The 18,927-nt window shown below is 36.9% G+C and overlaps 1 protein-coding gene across 4 annotated transcripts in view; it reads right to left on the bottom strand.

Annotated features, from left to right (window-relative positions):
* Positions 1 to 18,927, bottom strand: part of GRM1 (glutamate metabotropic receptor 1) — a 325,790-nt gene that overhangs the window by 79,870 nt on the left and 226,993 nt on the right. For all 4 annotated transcript variants that reach the window (XR_005649479.1, XR_005649480.1, XM_039846960.1 and 1 more), the window contains one exon: positions 16,527 to 16,762. Coding sequence is in view for 2 of the 4 variants with exons in the window: in XM_039846960.1 (XP_039702894.1) it covers positions 16,527 to 16,762 (236 nt within the window). In the remaining 2 variants the exon portion in view is untranslated. The remainder of the gene's footprint in view (positions 1 to 16,526; positions 16,763 to 18,927) is intronic.

The following is an 18,927-nucleotide window of genomic DNA, read 5'->3' on the forward strand; positions in this document are numbered from 1 at the left end:
ACACAGCCATCCTTCCTGCCATTCAAGGTGCTTCTGTCTGCACGTTGTAGTTTAAGTAGTTCTGCACTGTTTTCTCCCCGGAAGCTAATAGAAAGCCTGCTTGACATTGGCATGGTAGATGCTCAGGATTAACTCTTGGAAAAACTTGAGAAATAATTTGTAGAGAAATCATTTAAAAGTTATGTTTAAGTTTGAAGTGATTCACTTTTGGTGCCTCTCTCTATTTGTATATATCTTTGATCACTCCCTCCAAAGCACCCAAACTCTTGCCACTGCCTTTATGATGTCCTCTCTCCATAGTCAAGAAAAAGAGAGATTCCAGAATCCTAACTGCTCTGGGCCCCAGTCCTCCACAAAACATATGCATTCAACCCTCAATGGCCCTTTCCTCCACTATGGAATCTGCAGCACCTTGGCCTCCACCCAAGACAGCACTGGATTTATAATAGGTGATAAGAGCTTTGAGGCTGCGAGAGATTTGGGTTAGGGAATCTCTGAATGATGCTCAATCTCATTCTCATCTATTCTTTCAACTCAGAGTATGACACACTCATCTGGTCATGTGCTTGGTGAGGGAGAGGATGTAAAAATGTATCTTGCATTCACGATCTTTAAGAAAATAACATTCTAAGAGGGAAGTTTCACATTCGTTGCAGGAAATACAGACTCCTCAGGGAGAGTTGAAAGACCTTACAGGTAACAGATGGTAACATATGGTCCAAGGTAAGATGGAGTCAGGAGGGTCCATACTGAAACCATCAACACGGCATTTACTGACAGATGATCAGGTCAGGTTTCCCCAATCCACAAGCCTCATCTGACCTACTGGGGATGAAGGATAACTGAGGCCCAAGCTACTGTCCCCTTTGGGGTCATGGATTCCTTTTTCCTCAGGTAAAAAATCAGATGAAGGTTAGGATAGAATTCTTAATTTCTCAAGAAGCAATAAAAATTCTCCTGAGCTGATATTCTGGAAGCCTGTGAATATACCCAACTGGAAAGATGGAGAATTGAAAAGGACAGAAGTACCAGCTAAACTTTAAGAAAAACATGGAAAGGACACAATGATTTAAGGATTATGATATATATGTCATGTTTAGATAAGTAAAATGGTTTTAAATATATTTACAGGTATTTAAAGAGATAGATGATATCATTCAGACAGTATCACATCTAAATATTTGTGTAAGAGCATTGTAATTTATTTCACTTAATTTTAATCTTTGCTCTTTAACATTGGTATATACTCCTCATGCTACAGATGAGATAGCTGAACCCTCAAAATGATAAAAAAAAATTCCCAAAGCCACAAATATTGAGGAGTAAAGCCAGAAATTGAATAAGGGTCTACTAACCCCCATGTACTGATCTAGGCGAAAGAAGGAGTTTTGGGGTGTGTGTGTGTGTGTGTGTGTGTGTGTGTAGTATTTTAAAGGAGCCTGAGGACAGGAGGTCACACATTCATTTTAGTTGTAGCAATGCTTTAATTAGCAACACTGTCCATGGAGGAATTTTAAATCTAGAGAGCAATATAAATAATTGTTATTACAGAAAATTCCATCTGGTTTCTGGCATATAATAATTGTACAGAGAAAGCAGCTTCAAGCATTTGTCAACCTTTCACAGTAAACAGATGTGGCCAAATAAAATATGATTTATTTTTATGAACAACTACCCCTAACCCAAATGAATAAATATAGCGTGAAGCAGGGAAAGACAGAGCAATCTGTAATATGCCTGAAATACTTGCCTGTCAAAATCCAGCCTGACAAATTACCTGACCCAGAATCTTCCCACTCTAAATCCCCACATGAAGATTTCTCTTAAAAGGAGAAGTTGAGGAAATTTTAGGGTGAGGTGGGGTCAGAAGGATTCAACCTGAAACCATTGACATGACACCACTGAATTATCTGGTTGTCCTTGGAAGCTTTGAGAAGAGCCCTGTAGGAGCAGCTATTTAGGGGAAGTGCTCAGTCATCCAATGAGCTCGCACAGCTGCACAGCACTGACTCCACTGCCACCCCTCCTCCTCTACCTGAAATACAGTTAGCCATTATGACCTTGTCCTGCCTTAAAGGTGTTGTAGGAAATGACCCCAATCAGCCATTTTTATTTTCCATAACAATGATGTTAAGGAGAATGTTTAGGACATTACAAAGTAATCCCTTAATGATGATGGTTCTAGGAGAGTTATCTCAGAACTCAATATCAGGAAGAGCTTCCTTTCAGTGAAGTGTCATAAGCTGCTGGTATATGTGTATCTTTGGGGCACTGTGTTTCAAAGCCATATTTGTTGCCCATTTCTAGCCACAAAACATAATCTCATGACATGTATTTACTCTCTAAACACAACTCACTTAATTCAATTTTCCCTAGCCTTATTCTACAAAAATTTCCATATTTTAAAAAGTCCTATTACAGCCAAGAGGAGCCTAGAGAGATCTGATGACTAAACATAATGGGGTATCCATTGGATGATGTGCTGAGAAAGAAATATATTAGATTAAAATTTTAAAAATCTGATTAAAATGTTTAGTTAATAATAATATGTCAATTTAGTTCATTAATTGTAACAAATATAATATACACTGATGTAGCATATTAATAGGGAAACTGATCATGGGGCATATGGACTCTGTACTATTCTCACAATTTTTCCATAAATCTAAAACTTTTCTAAAAAATATTCATTTAAAAAAATAAAGGCGCATGTAAATCGCCTTTTATTATACTATAGCTAACTTCTTGGAATATGTGTTTTCTGTTCATTTAACAAAAAAGTCATATTGTTGGAATTTTTTGTATTGCCTTAAATAATTATTGGATTGATTCATAAAACTCATAAAGATAGATATACATAACCCTTTAGTTAGTCTAGTCTTATGTATAATTTTTCATAGTCTTTATATGGGCTATGCTAAATACTTAGAGGACTTTTGCATAGTTTCTACATTCTACATCCTAATTTATATATTATTTATTATTTTTTTGTGCGATGAAAACTTGTAAGATCTACTCTCTCAGTAACTTTCAAATATACAATGTAGAATTACTGACATTTAGTTACCATGCTGTACATAACATTCCCATGACTTATTTATTTTATAACTGGAAGTTTATGCCTTTTTTGTTCATATTTTTATTATTTATGCATATCACTTTGTTAAAAATTGTGATACCTAGGTATGTCCTCAAAAATACAGCTTAACTTTTGCTTACATTTTTTTTCAATAAGTCTGTTCTAAGAGTTATACGACCACTTTTCTAATTTGTTCACATCACTTTAGAGTTTAAAACTTATGATCTCATGACCTAAGCTTACCTGCAAACTGAACAAGTCACTCATGACATGGTTTATGGATTCAAAGGCTAGAACTGATTTCCCTTATTGTACAAAGATTTTAAACTGAGAAAGTACAAATTTCATAAGAATTTTGAAAGTAAATAGTCTTAATTTTGAGAAAGAACACTCTGACAAACGACATAAAAAAGAAGTCACAGAATATAAAGCTGAGAAAATACTCAAACTCCATGAGAATAAGAATGATAAAAATTTAAATAATGCCAAATTTCATGTTATTTTAGAAATTTTAAAAAGCAAAATGCCTAATAATAGTGTGGCAGGGACCTTTGTATACTCCTGTGAAGGGGGTTGGAGCAGAGAAGGGGGGATTCTTAGCCATTTGCTACACGACAATGTCTCCTTACCCCCTGAACATACAGTCTTAGAAAACTGTCACTGAGAAATGGTGAAGCCAGGCTGAGGCCATTTTATTCCTAGGATATGATATAAATAAGTCCCTTTTAAAGAGGGGAAATATAAGTCTGAGATATTCAATGACCTTTGTACTGTCATAAGAATTCATGCACACTTGTTATTTTGCAGGAAGTATCTGTTTGTTAAGAGATAATAGTGACCTATCATGACCCACATGAGAAAGAAAATCCTAACTGCTCATGAGTGTCAATCATCTTAGGTTAAACCTGGGAGGCAGGACCCCTCAGCAGAGAGAAGTTTACAGCGCTAACTGCACGAACCCCTTTCTCTGGTCCTTCTTAAGATGGAAGTAAGCTCCAGTTCCAAAGTCTTTAAACAAAGACCTCACTAGCAGAAACATGAAAAGTCAGTATAGTCATACCTGACTATTAAGTTAATCTTACTTTGGTTAGAAAATAAAGGCATTTTGTTGACAAACCCTTCTGGTTGGAACTCCATTTCAGCAAAAATTTTCCAAGGCATTTTGACACAGTAATTCTGCCAAATAAAGGTTTAAGTAAGTTAAAAACTCCAAAAACTTAAACTATATACTATATGCACATAAGGCATGCTATCATGAATAAATGGCTATGTGCTAATTTTGATTTAGTAGTTTGATGGATTATATCATTGCTCACAAATATTAGATGTCTATCCCTTGGGATGCATTATATTTCCTTTCTCCATTGATAACAGGCTGGACCAAAAGACTGACTTTGTTCAATGAAAAGTTAGTAAAGTAACACATATAAATTTTAGCAGAAGCTTTAAATCTAGATCATATTGGTCATGCTGTTCCTTTGCCATAGTTATCAATGTTCCAGATAAAAGTTGTTCTAACAGACTGGCTCTCAGAGTGCAGAAGACGTAGAGTAGAGTCTGTTAATGCATAATGGACAGGTAGCCTGAACGAGAAATAATTATTTCTTGTTATAAGACATTAAGTTAGGGGTCTTTTCTTATAACTGCATATCTTAGCCTATTCTGACCAAAATGGAAACCTACCTAAAAGTAGGGGGATGTTACAACAACAAAAACAATAAACCACAAATTGCGAAGCTTGTAGAAACAGGCAGCAGCAGATAGCAAGGAAACCGAGACCAGGGCCTAAAATGATATAAATTCATTATTATGCAGTGGCAAAACATTCAGAAACATTGTCACCTGTATAATTTGGAAGGCAGATATTTTATCAAATGAGTTGGCAAGGAGGCAAGAAAATTAAATGTGCAGAGATGAAATCTATTCTCATTTCCAACCGTTCAAAGATAAAACTGAGAAGGTCTTTATGCTACAAAGGACAAATGAAAACTCTGCTTAATGGCAAGGACCAAATCAAAATTCATATTCTGGTAATAGAATCTCTGAAAGAATTACTTTGCCACCCATAAATCTTTCAGATGAAGACAATTGCTGAAAAAGAAGAGAGCAGGACTACAGCTTTTCATTAGAAGTCTCTTACAGTCAAGGGTCCTAAAATTAAGTCTGGAATGTGAAGCTTCTCTAAATAAGAATTTTAGGCATGGCTATTGGCACTTGTGATAAATAAGCTAGTTAACAAGGAAGCTATGCTTTTCTAAAAAAGTTTTACTAGGGAAAAAAAAAAAAAGCTACCAGCCTAGACTACTGAAGAGTTAAAGTGGTTCCTGTGCTCCAAACTTTATGGCCTGGAAGCAGAATGAGAAAGTTGCTCAGCCCCCAAAGAAGACTATCTTTGATGCCCCATCAGAAGAAACCAAGTAGAATGATAGGAATGGAGGAATCCTCCTGAGGTTGGATGCAAGGGCCGTGGAGAACAGCAGCCTGGGAGCTTCTCCCAGAGGATATGTCAGAGCCCACTTAGGGGACATTTCCCAATACCAGGAAAGGGCACTTGCAATATCTTCCCAAAGGCACTTCAGAATTTCTATGGACCAATCATTGCTGTGTGTCTCTAAATCTTTATCTTTTCTAAAGGATAATTTTTGCAATCCTTTCATTGTGCTCCCATTACACATTGGGTGCACAGGGGACAGCTAACTTCTCACTTTCACATGTGAAACTACGGCAGAAGAGGAGGCATGTTCAGCATGATTAAGCATCACACAATCTACCAACTCTGACCCTGATGATTAGATGGGCTTCTTATGGTGTCTTCTTGGGAGAGTGGATGAATGTATTTTCATGAAGAAATGACATGTATCTAAATAATTTCAATCAGAAAGAAAAAGCGTGGTAGCCTCTATTGTTGTTCACGAAATATTTGCTTCCTTTCCTGGCAGAGGATGACACCACACTCAATAGCATCAGGCCAGGCCTATGTTACTTTCTTTTGCCAACAAAATATTATCAGAAGTAATGAGTGTCACATCCTGGTGTAAACTCTAAGAGTCGGCACTTGATTTGCCACACTCTCTTTTTCCTCTGTAATCATGGACAGTGTTCCAGAGAGGGGCTTCACTGTCAGCCTGGTTCTGGAATGAGATGACCCGGAGAAGAGGCACAGAAAACAGTGGAAGTAGAACATAAGCCAGAACTAAGTCTGTAGTTCGACAGTACTAGAATCTTGTGGTCATCAGTTCCTGTAGCATAACCTACTCTATCCTAACTGATTCATATTCTTATTTCCATTTGTATTTCTTGATTTCTATTTTACACTTGAGGAAATTTTAAAAAATATGGAGTGCTAAAACGAGGCACTCCAAAAAATCTTGAAGGGAAGTTTACTTTGCCCAAAAAGTAACTCTGGATCTTCTCGCACTTACTAAGAGCCAGCCTTGTTGTCAGACCTCAGAACTAAAGATTATCTAAACTGAACATCCAAATGCGATGTGGAATGCAGAAAAAAAAAAACACAACATACAGGCACAAGGGCATTAGACTCAAATACACTTGGTTAAATTGAAAGTCTTTGGCAGTGTTTGTGCTGTTCTTGACTATAGCTTTAGAAGATGACCATGAAGGAAAAAAAGAAAGAAAGAAAGAAAGAATTTTATATTGCTCAGCAAGCCCTGAAATAATTTAAAATTTGAAACCTGGGATTTGAAGTTGAGCTAGTGCAGCTGTACTATTTTTCCTGGGTGCAAGGACAAAATACCAGGTGAGTAGGGCTGAGTGTGGGCAGCACCTGACAAATAGTCAGGTGCTCACTATTTATGCCTCTCCAGGCCTTTGCAGAATCAAATGATCTGTATCTTTTCTTAGAGACCACCTCAGATTCACTCAGTAATTTACATATGGATGCAACGAAATACTATTGAAAGAGTACAAACTATGATTCACCAGGACGCCCAGGTTCTAGTTCTAATGTATAGCCAGGCTCTCGAGAACATCTGGTGTCTTTGCTGTGTCTATGGAGAAAGATAGAAAGTAATTTACACGGAATGAATTGAGAAATGAGGGACAAAGAGATGAAGGACAAAGGACATTTATCTAATTGTGGCTTTACAGGAAATTAATTTATCCAGAAAATTAATCGTTTCTCTGTGGTAAGAGCATAGAGTTTATGATGTTCTCAATTTGAGGGTGTAGAAGAACAACCTTAGCAATGGAGAACCAGAAAATGAGGATTGGAAAAAGGAGGCTCTCCATGCATTCAGACACTATTTGGTCAGGCAGTGGCACACGTCCTCAACTGCCTAGATGTTTTACTTTTCACAGAAATACAATAAAATTGGTTTTTAAAATCTGTTCCTAAAGAGTTACGTCCTGTTCTTTTGGTCACTGTTAACAGAGGCAGGATTGCTGCAAAAGAAAGAGCTAAAGAAGTCACCAGTAGAAATGGGTTAGAGAATTGAATCCCTTGCTCTGTCTAGACATCTACTGTGGTAGGTAGAATAATGGGCCATCAAAGATGCCCTGTCCTAAAGCCTGGAACCTGTGGATAAGTTCAGTTACATAACAAAAAGGACTTTGCATGTGTGATTAATCTTCGCTTAAGATGGTAAAACTATCCTTGGCTTCTGGATGGCCTGTTTAATCACGAGTCCTTGAAAATGAAGAACTTTCCCCGTTTGTGGTCAGAGAGAGAATGTGACGATGAAAAAAGGGCCTGAGTCATGCAACAATGTTGGCTTTGAATAAGGAGAAAAGGAACCAAAACCAAGAAACGGGGGTGGCCTTCTAAGTGTTAGGAAATAGATTCTCTTCCAGAACCTTCATAAACATAATATGGCTCTGCTAACATTTTGATTTTAGCCCAATGAGACTGTCAGAGTTCCAGCCTACAGAACTATACATTAACATTAATAAATGTCTGCTGATTTAAGCCACTCCCTTTGTGATAATTTGTGGTGGCAGCAACAGAAATTTATTATATCTAGTAATTACCAAATCTGGACAGAGAGTAACTTAGTGTTTGGCCATGATTTATTGGTTTTGGAATGCCAATGTTTCAAATGCAAAACAGTCAACCAATAAACAAATAAAACAAACAGAAGAAATTGATTCAGCATTAGATATTACTAAATTCTCATTAGCTACCACAGCTGCCACAGCCAGAGCCAAAACCTTGGAAAGATCTCAACTTGGACAGTAATAGATGGTTCCAAATTTTGAAAATCAAAAGAGAAAAAGAGAGCTAAAGAATGCATAAAATTTAAGTATGAATTTCTTTCTGTCCTTAATATGAATATTTGGCCCCATCTCAGAGATTCTGATTCAAGTAGTGAGGGATCCAGATAGATACAGAGGAATACTTTTTTTAAAAGCTTTCTTGATGATTTTAATAAGCCATGTTTGAGATTTAACGCCCTAAAAACACGATTCTTATTGATATCATTCTAGGGTTTGGGCTATTAATTTATCCAAATGGATTGGATAATAGTGTTTGGTTGATTGAAGCATTAGATGGAAGTCTATCTGATGCAAGTGCCTATGGATCTCATTTATTGACATTTCTAACAAATTTAAAATACTTGTCCTCATGTAGTACCTATGGATGCCCAGCAAACTTCTATAAGGATTTGGGACTTTATGTTGTTTACCAGCCAGTGACGCTCCAGAGAGAGTTTAAATAGTGGCATAGGCCCAGGCGATTACGATAGCATATTCAACACTACCTCACACAGCTATTTGGTGTGAGGTTAGGCAAACAACTGCTGGATATAAAGTATAAGGCCCTAAGTACACTACCATGGTCTAGAGACACAGGAACTATATTGTAAGTGTAACTGGTGCCCCAGTCATCAGAGCACAAATGTATATTACAACTTGGGGTATGAGGTTGGTTTTCAGGAAAAACAGCCACTAGAGAATTTACTGCTAAGAAACAAACTCAAAAAGTTGTTCAGAGACCTGGCAACCTCGATTTCATAGTATCAAATAAAAAATCATGTTTAAAAACTATTATAACCCAAGACTTGGTTCATAAATGGATATAAATGATCCCATTCTCTTTAACTGTCACCTCCAAACAGCAGAAACAAGGGAATGATGGAACATACTCTTCAAGTAGTTCAGAAGTCTCACTGCTTCTTGAACTCTAACAAGCCATTTATCTTTTCAGTGTTTGATTCTTTTGTGATGATGATTTCCCAATCATTTATCTCCACAGTAAATAAGACCAAGGGGTAAATAAAAAAGAGAAATTAAACATACACCTGCCATAAAATCCAGCCATTCCATTCCCAGGACCAGACTCAAAAGAAATGAAAGCATATTTCTACACAAAAACTTGCACATGGATGTTCACAGCAGCTTCGTTTGTAATAACCAAAAATTGGAAACAACTCAAATGCCTATCACCAGGTGAATGGATAAACAAATTGTGGTATATCCATATAATAGAACACTACTTAGCAATTAAAAGGAATAAACATTGATATATACAATACAATGTTGAATCTCAAAATAATTATGCTGAGTAAAAGAAGGCAGAGGGAAAAAACAGTGTACAGTTTCACTGATATTAAAGTGTAGAAATTGCAAATTAACTATAGTGACAGAAAACCAATAAATGGATGCCTGTAGATGGGGATGGGAAGGAGTGAGGAGTGTAGGAGGGAGTTTTCAGTGTGACAGAGGAATCTGGAGAGTGATACGCTCATTATCTTGATTGTAATGATGGCTTTATGGGCATATATACACCAAAATTTATCAAATTGTGCATTTTAAATGTGTACAGTTTACTATATGGCAATTCTATCTCAATAAAACTATGAAAAATAAAATAAAAAAGTACAAATGGGCCAGACTCCAAGTATATTTGGTCATACCCATCATAAAAAAACTGTAACTTTTTATGATGGCTGAAATTATTATTTTACTTCATATGAGCTTCCCCAGCAGCAAATGTGTACAAGACATGAAATGCAAAACTATAGTCCTGGTGAGAAGTGAAAATTAATAAACAAAACCACCATTTAAAATGGAGTTGGAAGGCTTAAGGAGAAAACTCTCACACACATGTCATTCAGTGGCACACTACTGACCCCAACATGAAGAGATGGTACCTTGCATCTTCAACAAGAATTGATACTTCAAGACCTCAGCAGAGGGAGGAAAAGATTCCTCTTTGCCCAGTAACTGTTCAGCCAATGGGAGACTGCCACATAACTCAGCCAATGAAAAGTCACTATACTGCAAAAATTCCAGGAAAGGGAATGGCAGTAGGTGAAACCTCTTGAGGCCTAGACTTGGAACTAATAAGCTTTAATGTCAATCCAGATTCAAGAGGTGGAGAACAAAACTCTACCTTTTAATGGGAGGAGCTTGAAAGTCATATTTCGAAGAGCATGGATACAGGGAGGGGTAGAAAACTGTGAAGTCTTCCACAAATTCTAATTAATAGTACTAACTTCTTGGTTGAAGGCAAATAATATTCTCCAGGACTGCATATTGGCATTTGGGCCAAACTTCCAAAGGCAAAGGGAAGTGATACCTAAGACCTAATAGGCTGAAATAAATTGGAACATATCAGTTTATAGAAAGACAATTTGGATCAATTGATAATGGACCAATCTTACTTAACCTTACATAATAATTCTAAATGGAAAGTCCATAAAGTTTGAAACCTAATAATGAATCAAACATATTATAAAAATTAGTACCAATCTAAACACTGTAAATGATAGTCTCTAAGCTACTGGGGCAAGAGTACTCATGCTTCGAAGCCTTGAAATTTTGTCTTATCAGACTAGTTGATTTTATCTTACAAGGCCTGAGCTTTTGACAAACACTGCAAATACTATTCAAATTCTTTTATTATGTCTTGAATAATAATGAAATACTTATATATACTAGATTTAAAAAGCATTGTGCCCATCTGTTCCCACTTGGTACAAAAAATAAGGGAAGAAAGTAAAATTATGGCTGTAAATTCACTGGATTGTGAAAAAGGCTGGTGAAAATAGAGTAAACCTAGTAAGCTCATATAGATAATAGATAAGACTTTTAGCCACAGAAAACCTTAATACTGTCACATTGTAAGATAATGATGTTTTCAAGAGACCCAAAATCAGGAGTCCATAGCGAGGGAACAACCCAAAAATAGTAACAAAAACAACCGTGAAAACTCTCTGTACTATGTTCAGTGTTTTTCTACAAGAAGGAAGTTGGAAGCAACCTAAATATCCAACAAGAAGGAAATTGGAAGCAACCTAAATGTCCAGCAAAAGTGTAAGAATAGATAAGTAAATATAATATTTTCATTGAGTAGAATATTATGGAACTATTAAAATAGTGTTACAAGGGCCACGCAGGAACATCAAAAAAGTAGTGTAATCCTAAGTGAAAATAAGATGCAGAATATATGTACACTATGATTGTAACTATGAAAACATAATGAAAAAAGTGCAGAATTTCATGCAGTGCTGGTAAGAGTTGCCTTTTGGAACTCTTTATTTTTAAAAGCGTCAGAAATGTTTATATCTTTTGACCGAGTTATTCATCTTCTGGAAATATATCTTAAGAAAATTATCTGAAATGCAAAAAAAAAAAAAAAAAAGATTTAGGAAGAAGGATTGTTATTACATCACAGTAGCTTTATTTTTGATTTGTGAAGAACTGAAAATAGCCTAAATGTGTAGGAAGAATGAATACTGTTAAATAAATAATAGCTTATCTGTTTGCACAATGTTATACAGCTTTTCTAAGAATGAAAGAATTTAATGACAAAGAGAAATTTATAAATTTAAAAGAAAAAGGCAATATTTATTTTTAAAAGCAATAAATAAAATACTAACTACATGAGTTAAAACTATATAAAGAAAGATAAAAATACACCAAAAATTTAACAGTGTATTTAGTAGAAGCATATTAAAAAATTAACAGTGATTATCAGTGGTTACATAAGGGCACCTTCAAAATGCTCTGCATCTTTATTATGTTTTTCTATATTTCCAGTTTGCATATGACAAAGCATAGTAAGTATGCATTGCTTTAATAATCAGAAAAAATATAAAAGCCTACAAAGAAAAAAACAATAAAAGAAATTATCTATAATGGCATTGTATAGCGGTGATTGATTAAGGGTCGTGGACTTGTTTTTTCTAAATTTCACATCTTGAACTATAGTTATGTTAAATTTATAATTTCAAAAATTATCAATTTCAATGAGATGACTCATGTCATGCCTTATTTACTCTCTGGTAAGGCGTGACACTAATAATAACACTTTATAGGTATGTAAGGATTTACAGGTTGCAAAGTATTTTATTTGTATCATTTCATTCGACTCTCACAACACCTGTGTAAAGTAGTAATCATCATGTTCCAATTGCAGAAATTGAACCTCAGAGGTTAAGTGAGGTCCGCCCAGTCATGTGGCAGATCCCCAGTGAACCAGTGTGGGACTCAGCGGTCGTGATTTCGAAGGCAATACTCTCTCAGTTCATGGAATATTTCTAGCAATTCTCATCAAGAATGATAAAAAACTCTGCCATTGCAAACATAACACAAATGCTGCAAGCAACTAAGACATTTGCTGAAAGAGAGTGACTTTGATTTGCTTTATACCTACTCTTTCCACTGTCCTTGCAATGATTAATGTTTTAGAAGTTAGGCTTTGATGTTCCAGTTAGTGCTTTTCCAACATATCTCCAATCCCTTGATATTCTCAACTAATTAAGCAGTGATGTAGACTTTGCATGAAATACTTTTTAATTAGCCACAGTGATTCCCAAATTATTCAGCCTGGGTTCAGGACCCTTAATATTCAAACTCACAATCTAGTGCACATGAACTCTCTATTTAAATAGTGACATCTGAGATTAAGCTCAATAAAGTTTCTATGGAAACTAACTGCCATGTGAAAATTTTCCAAAACACCTATAGACCCAATTAGAAGAGATAAAATGAGTGACAGAAACAGTAGCTATCAATAGTACAGAAAGATTAATTCTACTTCCTCACACTAATTTTCATAAATTTGTCTGCATATTCTTTTGAAGGCTACAAGTTATTTATATTCAAGAATCTCAACTAGATAAGAACAATACATAAAGTGAAAGTTTATATTGTTCTCCAATAACATTGAAGCCAATTTCACAAAAATACATTGATTAACATCAAAGAGCAAGGTAAGCTTACATGAATGTATACACACATAGATAGCATGGACAAATATTGCTAAAGGTAAAATGTTGGGATTTTTGCAGCAGAAAAGATCAATACGTTTTATGAATTAGTTCTAAATAAATTTTAAAAAGTTAAATAAGCCTTCTGCCTTCCTTAGAACTAAGAACAAAGAAAAATATTTGCTGAACTTGACTCCAGAATGATATACAAGCATAAACATGTTTATTAAGAGTTGTAATCACATAAGAAGCTCTTAAAATAGCTTTGGGAGTCAAGCATAATATAACGATTCATAAATTTGCAAATTGTTATTTCCTGCTGTGAACATCAACCAAGTTTACTTTAACCTTGACATTTGCATGTAACTGTGACATGCAACATTATTATACGTGGCCACAGGGTTCTTACTTTTGTTTGAGAACTCGGGTCACAAAATATTTTCCTGGCAATTCTGACATAAAGACATTCAATTCTGTTTCGCAGAATTATAAATTTTTCTAATGAACCACAATGACAGAGCAACATAAATAGTGGCATCACTAATTGGCATCTCAAACTTGACTTGTCCAAAATCTAGCTTTGATTTTTCCCCGACTGTCTTCATCTCAGTAAATGGTGATACCATCTTTCCAGTTGCTCAGACCAGAGTCATTCTTGACAATTCTGTCAGCAAATCCCCTCGTATTCAAAATATAATCAGAATCCAATCACCTCCCTCCATCTGGGCTGTGACCACCTTGGCCCCACCCACCACACTCTCGTCTGCACTATTACAGTGGCCTTCCCACTTCTCTGCTTCCTTCTGCCTTTCCCCTTCTGTCAAAGCTTAAAATCTGTATCAAGCGTGATGCTATTCAGAAAAAGTAAGGCAATCATATCTCCATGTGCTCGAACTTCCCAGTGGTTTAGACCTCACTCAGAACAAAGCTAGAGTCCTCACAAAGACCAGTTAAGTCCTGCCCGATCAGCACCCCTGTGTGCCTCTCTGATTTACCCACTACATACTCGCTGCCCCAGCCAGGCTGGACTCCTCGCTGTTCTTTCACTAAGCCAGGCAGGCTGGCACCTCTCTTTATTCGCTATTCCCTCTGCTGGGAACACCCTCCCCCAGTGTTTGCATGGATCACTCTCTCATAGCACCCCCCGTACCCCACGCCCCATACCTCAAATCAGATATCACCTTCTCAGTGAGGTTTTCTCTGGCCATTCTCTTTTAAACTGCAATTCCTCTATCCCATTATTTTTTATCTCCATTCTTTACTTTCTCTGATGCTCTTAGGACTAATTATTTGCTTAATATATTTTGCTTAATTTATTTTTTGTTTACTATTTCCCTGCACTGGAATGTAAGGTTATTGATAACAGTTCTTTTTCTCCTGTGTTTTCTGCCATATTTCCATCTCTTAGAATAAAGCCTCACACATAGTAGATGCTCAATAAATTTTGCTGAATGTTGAGTGAATAAAATATATTTTACTTACAAAGTAATAGCCCTTACCTTTTATTGTAAAAACAGTAAAACTCATGGACTCCCTACATTAAAAGGATATAATAAATTCACTGAATATTTCACTACTAAGAAACGACCGAGAGCCCAGAGATTCACGTTGTACAGGGTTCTATGAGGGTTGTGAGAGTTCTCTATCTTCAAGGATCTTATAGTTGAAGGAAAAAAAAAAAACTCATTAGGAAATAACTAGAGAACAATAAAAAAGATCACTAAACGCTAAGTCCAAAAGCGGTCATGGTATTTAGGAGGTGCATATTCTAACCCCACTGCAGCCATTAACTATAGGTACGCAAAGAAACTGCTGCCCCTCTACCCTCAATGTCTTTATTTCACAAATGAGGCAAAATCGCTAGGTGCTGTATTGCTTCATTAGAGTTTTTAATTTCTTTTGGTCTATTACTTGAGAGAAAGGAGAAGTCAGTAGGATTCACCTGTGACAGAGATGGGTACCTATTTGGCACCTCTATTCCCATCTTTGTGACTCTTAGCCTCCCAAGAACCCGTACTGAGGAAGTTCTAAAACTCTTGATTGCTTGAAAATAGATCCACACCAGGCAATTTCTCTGTGAACTTTACTGAACCTTACCAAGTCAGATATATATCACTGCACTCTAATATATTGGTATATAAATAATCTTCTAACGTCAAAGTGTGAATATTATTAAAACTAGAAATCTTTTTACCTTATAAAAATTCACTCTCTGGTTATTATTTATCTATATCATATATATGATGTGTTTTGATTTGCCTGAAGAGACAGCAAATTTCTCTAGGTCAAGAATCTTGGATTATGTACTTCTCTGTCCTTTTGCTGTTGTTGTTGTTATATTGGTGTTTTTTACAAGTGTTATATGAATAAGTGGATCCTAGACTTTTCTAAATAATATCTGCTCAGCCTAGTTACAGGAAATATATGTCATACAACTGTGCTATAATATAAACTTGGTCATGGATAGAGTCCTTCATGCCTGTCTGCCGTGCTGTTATCAACGCAGTGCAGACAACTAGTTTTGAATGGTACCATGATAGACCGAAGATGATCTATCTTGGCAGCATGAACGATACTGAGAAATGACTGAGTACAGCAATGTCTCTAGGCAGCAATGATAATACTCATAAAAGTCAGCAGTAAGTCTGAGTTATAGTAGTTTCCAGGGTAGGGCGGGGATGGAGAGGACATCCTGTGGAGTTCACCATGTCCCTGAAAGACCTGCAACAATGTGCCAGTCAGCAATGCATGGGAAGCATCTGATCCACTGGGAACTGGCATTCCTATTTACAGATGAGAGGATGGAGTTTCTTGCCACCTGTGCCCGCTATACAACCATGTTGGTGGTTGGTGATGTGGCCCTGGGTGACATTAACTCATCTTCTCCTGACTTGCATACTGAAGCAAGTCATAAAGAAGAAAAAAGGATCAATCCAGTCCTGCTTAGTTAGGTCTGTGGCTACATCTCTTAAGCATGCCTGCAATAAAATCTCTTCCCTCTGGCTTAAATACTAGATACCTGAATTCTTGGTTCACTTTTCTTTTACTGATTTTTTCTCTTCTTAACACTTGCTCCATCAGAGACCAAAGTAGTGTTTCCAGAACAAAGAAACATGGCTCCTTGAGGCAATACACACTCCCTCCTCATTCCAGCTATATTTTAAATACAATGGCAATTTAGCCTTTGCATCTCCAGCCTTGGCATCCTCTACTCTCATTCAACAAGTTGCAATGAGGCTGAATCTCTGAGTTGTAATTTTGTGAACACAAGTTACCTGTGCAGATTCTTTTAAAGTTGGGATTTTCCAGAAGGTGTCCTGGTAGGCGGCACTGGAACCGATGTTGCCAGAACTCAGGGAACCAGGGATTCCTTGTATTAGTTTCCAGCCTTAGTTTCAGGAAATAATCATCAAATGACCTGACCTCTGGAGACTGCAGCTTTATTGTGATTCCCCCGTTGGCTTCCACCTCATAACCTTCAATGACTTCATCTCTGTCTGCCCATCCATCACTAAAAATAAAATAAAGGGTCGGGGTGGGGAGAGAGAAAGACAAACATCTCACAAATAGAGCTCAGAGTTAGGCATGAATAAAGCAATTCAGCAAGGCTAACATCTATTTCAAGCCAGCATTGCTACCCATCAATGATTTTTTTTTTGAGGGGGTGGAGAGTAGAAAGTCGTGAAATCATAATATCCCATTTGTTTTTCACAGTAGTGAGAGTGATGAATGAAGATGATGATACCAACTATTACAGGAACTAATGGGTACGGAGCATTTACTAGTCATCAGATCCTGTGCTACTCACTTTTACTGAGTCAGAAGATGTTCTGGGATCTAGGTGGAGCCAGGATATGGATCCAGGCAGTCTGGCTCTCAAGCCCAATGCTCTTTACAACTAGACCACAAAACCCATCAGTTTCCATCCAAACCAGAAGAAAATAAGACTCAGGCACTCAGGGCCTTCCTTCACAATTAGAGCTCTGCAAGGTTTCAAGGTTGCAATCAAGACTATTATATAAGCTGCATCACATGGGGTAGAACATTGATTTAGCTCAGAAACATGACAATCACAGATTTTGCTCCTGGACATTGTTCAAATTTACATTGCTTAGAAGTGACCAGATGCCCCCCACTCCAATGCTATTTCAAAATAACACCATTAAAAGAAAACAATCTCACTCTCCAAAATAAAATAATCCTCCTGCTCACTAAACGGGAATTCACTGATATTTTATTCAGTGGGTTTGAATTTTTTAAATTTGATCATCTTCTAGCACATTCACATCTGCCATGAGTGATGTAGCTCCCATTTAAATGAGGCGTACACGTGCATCAGGCTAAGCTTCATGTGAGTAGCTGTGATCCCTTCCTGAGAGGGTATCAAAGAAAAATTGCACCAGACAGAGTTAAATGGCAAAGAAGACTTTATTCAAGACTATGCCAATAGACCAGACACTATAATCAATCTGCTGAAACAAAAGGTAGGAAAGTTTTTAAATGCTGGGGTATGCTAGTCAGAAAATGCTAGGGGATATTGAGGGGAGCTTGGTCAATGTGATGAAGCCATTTGTGTTCGATAATTGTCACTTATCTAAGTTAGACCCCCGCCTTCCCACAGAAACTGGGGGATAGGGGTTTGCTATGACTCTTGATGATTACATTTCATAGGGATGGCTCCCAGGTCCCCGAGAAAGAAATTTCTTTATTATAAAACTAGCGAAAGGCTGAGAGAAAATTTATGTCTCATAGGGACAGAGAAAGAATTTACAAAGGCATGTTTTCAAAAGTAAATGTTATAAGAGCATTTTTTAGAATGCCATTTATTCTTTCCTTCCTTCCTTCCTTCCTTCCTTCCTTCCTTCCTTCCTTCCTTCCTTCCTTCCTTCCTTCCTTCCTTCCTTCCTTCCTTCCTTCCTTCCTTCCTTCCTTCCTTCCTTCCTTTATTCCTTCAGCATTTACCTAGCACTCACCTTGTGTGAGATGCTCTACTATACTCAGAATTCACTTAAGAATGAGATATGCCATCTTCTGCCATCTTATGCCATCTTTCACACTGTTACAGACTTGTGGGTGAAAACAGACAGTGAACAAGAATTACAAACACTACTGTGAACAAGAATTACAAACAGTACTATATGGAGGAGGAGATGGGGGTTCAACTTAGTCTGGTGTATATGTACGTATGTGAGTGTGGGTGGGACAGGGGTGATTAGCAATGTCTTTCCTAAGAATGTGATGTCTGATCTGCGATCCAAAGAATCATTCAGATGAAGAGAGAGGAAGGGATTGCTATAGAAGTTTCCTGATAGATTATCTAAATACAGGAAAGAACACGACTCATTCAAGAAATTCAGAGTCAGTACGCTGCAGCATTAAGAGAACTGTGGCAGGAGATGGGGATGGAGGCACAATTCCTAGCCTAGGAACTATTAGCCTAAGACCACGGGAAGTCCCCAGTATTGTAAGCCTACTATAATAAGGCCATTCAGCTCTGCTTCCTTGTGGTAAATGACTTGAACATTTTTCTTGCAAGTCTTTTTCTCCTCACCATCACTGAATATGATGGCCAGTCAAATTGACTAAAGGAGAAACATAGACTTATTTATCTTTCTATATGCTCAGTCCATTTAGAAAAGCTCGAACTAGTTTAACTATTTAGAGTTATTCACATTT

This window comes from Pteropus medius, unplaced genomic scaffold (assembly GCF_902729225.1).
Source record: "Pteropus medius unplaced genomic scaffold, Ma_sr-lr_union100, whole genome shotgun sequence".
Lineage (NCBI taxonomy): Eukaryota > Metazoa > Chordata > Mammalia > Chiroptera > Pteropodidae > Pteropus > Pteropus medius.